At 38.1% G+C, this 6,000-nt stretch overlaps 1 protein-coding gene across 2 annotated transcripts in view; it reads left to right on the forward strand.

Moving 5' to 3' along the window:
• The window catches only part of PTDSS2 (phosphatidylserine synthase 2), a 41,896-nt gene extending 36,507 nt beyond the window's left edge, over positions 1–5,389 (forward strand). The window contains exons 11-13 of one of the 2 annotated variants that reach the window (XR_011601667.1): positions 1,962–2,147; positions 3,417–4,089; positions 4,935–4,949. Coding sequence is in view for 1 of the 2 variants with exons in the window: in XM_070957363.1 (XP_070813464.1) it covers positions 1,962–2,147; positions 3,417–3,516; positions 4,935–5,003 (355 nt within the window). In the remaining variant the exon portion in view is untranslated. Of the gene's footprint in view, positions 1–1,961; positions 2,148–3,416; positions 4,090–4,934 lie in introns of both variants that reach the window. The other variant, XM_070957363.1, reaches the window with a different exon arrangement.
• Positions 5,390–6,000: the final 611 nt, after the last annotated feature.

Raw genomic sequence — 6,000 nt, forward strand, 5'->3', positions numbered from 1 at the left:
CTGTATCAGTTGCTATTGTTTCCAGCATTCCCTCGTGTAGATTTTTCCTGGGTGTTGGTTTAAAACAGCAGAAACTAGATACGGTATGGGGAAACTACTAGGTACTAGATTTAAAAGCAGGCACTGAAAATTTTAAGAATTTTGTTAGAGATGTCAGAATTCACCCAAATAAGTCTGCCTTGTAGGTATAGCAAAATGATCTGCCTAAATTCTTTATTTATAATTAACTGTGAAATTGCTATACTTTCTCTTCTTTATTAAAAAGCTAAAATATTAATGTAATAATATTGCAGCACAGTGAATACAGTGGTACCTTTATACTAAACAGCTTTGGAACTCATCAAATTTGGTATTCAATGCATTTTGACATAAAAATTTTGTCCCAGTACCCATCGTTTGTTTGGTATTCAACGCACAATCTCGAACTTCTCAGTGTCGGCTCCCTTGTGACACACTACATTATTCTTTATCATACGGATCGTTTGGTACTCGTTGCCCTTCCTGGAACCAATTAACGATTACTACTTAGGTACCATTGTCTAACAGATTGTTCAAGACAGAGCATCTGTGGAATCTGTCTGTTGTTAAATCCCCACCCACCTCTATATCTTTGCTTCCTTCCTTCTTTCCTTCCTTCCTTCCTTTTCTGAGACACTGGCCACAGGCATTTAGAAACAGCCCTCTATGTAGCATCACTCCCTCTTCTAACTTTAGGGAAGTTGCTTTTTTTTCAACTGTTGTCAGCAAGAAAGTACAAAATGGGCCAGAAGCCAGGCTGGGGAAAAGAAATTCCCAATGCTGTTATTCCAGAATACACCAGCCAGCATACCAGTCCAACTGCTCAGCACCCTTCCCCCCCCCCCAATTAATCATGCCTTTCTATTCAAACTTCTGAGCATCTTCTTAGGCTACCGATCTTTAAGCTGTTGCACCAGCACACTGTCCATCTGCTTGACAGATCTTTGCAGTGTCTCCCCTCCCTGCTTTCTTCCTTCACCAACATCCCAGGTATGAAGTGTGCCCTTACCCTGCTCAATCTTCCTAGCATTGTCCCTCTTGCCTCAGAACTCAACCGAGAAACCACACAGAAGCATACAGATTTTGTAGGGCAGGGGTCCCCAACTCCCAGGGGACGCCCACTACCAGGCCATGGCCTCTTCGGAACCAGGCTGCACAACTGTTGGGCAAGGAGTCACGCAACTCTACTTGCACAAGCAGCGGGTGATTGCGCTTGTGTGAAAAGCTCCATTTGTGTGAGCAGTGTGCGCACCTGCTGCTTCTGCAGTTGGAGCTGCATGTGCTCACACACACACTCCTGTCACTCACAGAGACTCATCTCCTCTCCCTCACCCTGCCAGGCCGCCAAGCTGGAAAGGTTGGAGACAGTTGTTGTAGGGGAAGCCATAACACCTGTCCAGACATCTTGCCCAAGTAACAGATCAGCTTGTTGTTTGCTTGTTGTTTTGGAATGCTTTGGGGAATGAAATGTCCATTGTAAATAAACCACTTAAACAAGGTTGGTGAATATACCATATGTATATGAAATGTAGTTTTATCAATATAGAAATTTGGGTTACCATAGTGATCAATATTTGTATGATAGACATTTACTGTTATTTATGGGGTAATGTTTTGCAGACTGTAATCCACTCTATCAAATCTTTTACTAGAATATAGACTCTTCTCAAAGATCACCTATTTCAGCCTCTGATTTTGGGGCACATGAGAGTCTGTCTGAAAAGCAGTTGCTTCTGAAGTTATGCTTCCTGGGTATGGTATAGAGAAGCATTTCAAGATAACATTTTTATAATATTACTGAATGAAATTGATATTAACTGGAGTAATTCAATTTAATCAGCAAATTTTTAAGATAATGCATTTTTTTGGATTTGCCTTGTGAATAATATTTTGAGTACAGATATGTTTTGTACCTATATGCTACTACTTTTGTTTTATTGCAGGAAATTCCATAAGAAGTTGGGTCAGCAAGCTTGGCTGGTTGCTGCTATCACAGCTACAGAGTTCCTTATAGTGGTAAAATATGATCCATACACTTTAACACTGTCACTCCCTTTCTACATTACTCAATGTTGGATCCTGGGAATCATGCTTGTGCTTGCGTGGACAGTTTGGCGCTTTTTCATTCAGTAAGCAAAATTTGATTCTTGACTGTCTAGCTAGGCTTGTAATCTTTAGGTTGTTTGTATGGGAATTTTAAAATACTGTGGTCTGATAAAAGTTATTAAACACATGAACAAACATCCATATTTTCAAGACGCCAAAGTTGGGAGACTCACTAATAGAGATTAACTTTCTTGTTGATTTTCAGGTAACCCTTTGATTAAAGATCTTTAATAAAGCCTTAATTATAACACTTAGTTGCCCTATAATTCTGAAAGAAGCACGCTGTCTGTTCCCATTAGATTGTTTGTTTGTTTGTTGTTTATTGAATGAATGAATGAATGAATGTATATGCTGCCCATCTCATCAATAGGGCAACTCCAAGGAAGAGGAGAGAGAGAGTTCGTATACTGAACTAATCCCCCAAATTAAATTTCATATCTAAAAGATTTCTTGCTCTTTCTTATCAAAATAGAGAAATGGGACAGAAAGATATCGGATAGCATACCCTAGGTTATGAGGTTCTGTTTGGCAGAATGTATTCCCTCTGGCTAGGCCAACTTATGCTCCCCATCTCTGAGAAAGGAGGGCTGCAGGATAACTTTTTTTTTTTTTAATTTGATTTATATGCCGCCCTTCTCCGGAGACTCAGGGCGGCTTACAATGCGTTAAGCAATAGCCTTCATACTTTTGTATATTTTATACAAAGTCAGCTTATTGCCCCCACAACCTGGGTCCTCATTTCACCTACCTTAGAAAGGATGGAAGGCTGAGTCAACCTTGAGCCTTGGAGAGATTCGAACCAGCAGTAAATTGCAGGCAGCTGTGTTAATAACAGGGTGCGTAGACCACTGTACTATCAAGGCTCTTGCTTTGGATTCAGTTTCAAGGTGCCACATAAACATATTTTTGAGATCATAACCCTTTCATTGGGATCATGTAGCAGCACTGGATTCCAGGAAAAGATATAATTGCTTAAAGGTATTGCAGAGGGATGCTACATTCATTCTCCCGCATGCCCTGAAATACTTTTTGGAGATCAGATCTGAAGTGCTGCCCAGACATTTCTGCTTTGCATTAAATCTCCAAAGAGTTGAGGGGGGGGGATTGAGAGTGGATCATCTCAGTTTGTTTATTTGGAAGGCTGATTAAAATGTATAGCACTTTTTAAACAGAATTACGAGATGCAAAACCTAGTTTACAATTGTTTTAGAGAAATGAAAGGAACTACAGAGGTTTATTGCTTCTTTTTTTTTTAAGTGAAAGAAACAATTCTTGTTTTTTGTTCGTTTCAGTGACATCACCTTACGGTATAAAGAGATAAGAAGGCAAAAGCAAGAACATAAATTTGGAAAGGATAAGTATTTAAGCAATGGTGATGGACAATCTGTACTGGTAAATGAGTACCTGAAGAATAAACTAAGAGAGAAAAAACTTTGATCCTGAGTAATTGGTGAAGGGCTAAGAGGGTTGATTTTCTTGATTTGCAAGTTTAACCCTCCCTCGTTTTGTAATTTTCAATGTTTTCTCATGTGTGAGAATCCTTTTGGAAAAGATGCCACTTAATCTCTTTTGAGGAAAGTGTTTACAACTAACTGTAGAAGTAGTGCTCCTTCCACAGGAGAACCTCAAACCAAGCGTGGTAAATGTGGGTGCCACCTCACAAAGAGAAGGATTGGGGAGGCTTTAACCGATAAAGGCAGCCTCCCCATCCTGGAAAACTGTTACCATTTGGGTCATCATGAACATGTTTTATGAAATAAATTGGTGCACTGTGAAAAGCAGTTTGATGTTTTCTGCTGAAACTAGTTTAAGCTATAGTGAGTTCATGTTCTTATGATTCATTTAACAATACAAAAAAGAGGGATGCAACTGAAGTATGAGAACAAACTGCAAAATTTGCACAGTACGCTACTGCAGCCAGCCTTTGAAAGTCCTGAATTTAGCTGCCTGGATCTCAAAGCAAAGGTGCTTTACTTTGAACAACTGGCTAGTATATTACACTCTCAAATACCTCTTTGTCAACTGTCTCTTTAGGAAAGGCATCTCTTTAGAAAGGATGCTGATTAGCCAAATAGTGAAAATGAAGGCAAAAGCAGGTAGAAATGTGTCCTAGTCTTAGTCATATGAATCAAAGTGAACTTTAGTTTTATTCTTCTGCAAATGAGATACTTATTGTTCTTGCCTGGACTGTGTTTGGTTGCTCCTCTGTTGAATAAACCAAAATATATGACATGGATGTTCAGAATCATTTTTTAAACTTCTAGAATAGGGATGGGCCCAAGTGTCCTTTCAGATATTATCAAACAGTTCTCATCAATCCAGCTAGCATGGCTACCTGTGCTGGATGATGGGAGTTGCCCATTTGTTGTAGAAATTAAGGCAGGAAGATTATGGGCAAGTGGTATGAGCATAATCAGCCACTAAATGCTGATAGAAGTATATTATCATCTCTCAAGCCTCTAGACCAAGAGCAGCAGCTGTCTTGCTTGTCATATTCTCTCAAAATAACATTTGTTTTATGAATATCTTGAATTGTTTTCATATTTTTAAAACAGCTAGGTCAATTTAACTTACAGGTAACACTCATTTTTATCTTAACACTATAATTGGATCTCAAATAATTAGACTTGGGGGAATTTATTTTGAAATGTTTTATTCTTTGGACATGCATATAAGCTAAAATGCTTACTTGCCTCTTCTCCCTGTACGATCTCAAAGTGTCGCTACTTAAAACACATTGCATAGATCTTGGCTCCCTTTTATGATAATACTTGAACTGCAAAATAAGTCTGTTCTTGCCTTGTTTCCAGGATACCACTAATATTCTCCTCTTAAACAAAGGATGCTTTCAGGAAAAGAAAAAAAATCCATATAAATGAATGTTGAAAAGTTCACCAGAAGCCACAGGTTGAAATTCTTCATTGAGTACCTAGTACATTTCAATTTAAGAGTTACATAGCCTTTATCTGTTTTGTACTAGTAGATTCTGCCCCTCTTTGTAATTTTGTATTGTAAAGTCTTTCATGTAATTCTGGTGGTAACAAGTGCAATGGGGAAAAACTTGAAAATAATTTTGTTTTGTTTTTTGTTGAGGAAGTAATTGTGTAAAAACTGAAGTATGTGAAAAATGCTACTTTTGTTTTCAAAATTGAAGTTGACTTACTCTCAAACCATTACTTTCATACTGATCTTTATGTTCATGAAACAGTCTTAAAATTATAGTATGGCAAATTGAACAAATGTAATAAAAGAGTATTTGCTGGTATGCTTCTGAGTTACAAACTTTATTTGGGAAGAGAAGTGGTTCTCATGTTTCATGTGGATAGTTTTATATACACACATAACCATCAGGTCAACTTTGCATTGTTTTTTTCTTCTACCTCACCATCATACATTGTATTTGTTTTTTAAATGTCCCAGTTTTCTTTTAGAATCTCAACCTGTTTTATTTCCGGTTTAACACCAAAACACTTTTAAGCACTTTATTTTTCTCATGCATACTTTATTATATACTGTATTATAATAATAGTATATAGCATATCATTATAGAATGCTCTATAAAATAATCTTATTTTATTCAGGAGCGGGTTCCAAATCCCGTTACTACCGGTTCGCTCATGCGCGCATGTGCACTTCTGCGCATGCGCAGAAGCTGGTGGGTGGGCAGAGCCTCCCACCACCGCTACCAGTTCGCCCGATCCGGTGCTAACTGGTAGCAACCCACTACTGATTTTATTGCATGTGTCCGCTAAATAGTCAAATCTATAGTAAATGTTTTTCACATTCATACATTTCTCAATGACCTGCTAAAGAGAAGGGAATCTTCTATGCATATTCTTGCTGGACATAAGCTATACCGTACTACCGGTATACTTA

This window comes from Pituophis catenifer, unplaced genomic scaffold (genome assembly GCF_029215685.1).
Source record: "Pituophis catenifer annectens isolate HBS135680 unplaced genomic scaffold, rPitCat1.0.hap2 SCAF_1, whole genome shotgun sequence".
Classification (NCBI taxonomy): Eukaryota; Metazoa; Chordata; class Lepidosauria; order Squamata; family Colubridae; genus Pituophis; species Pituophis catenifer.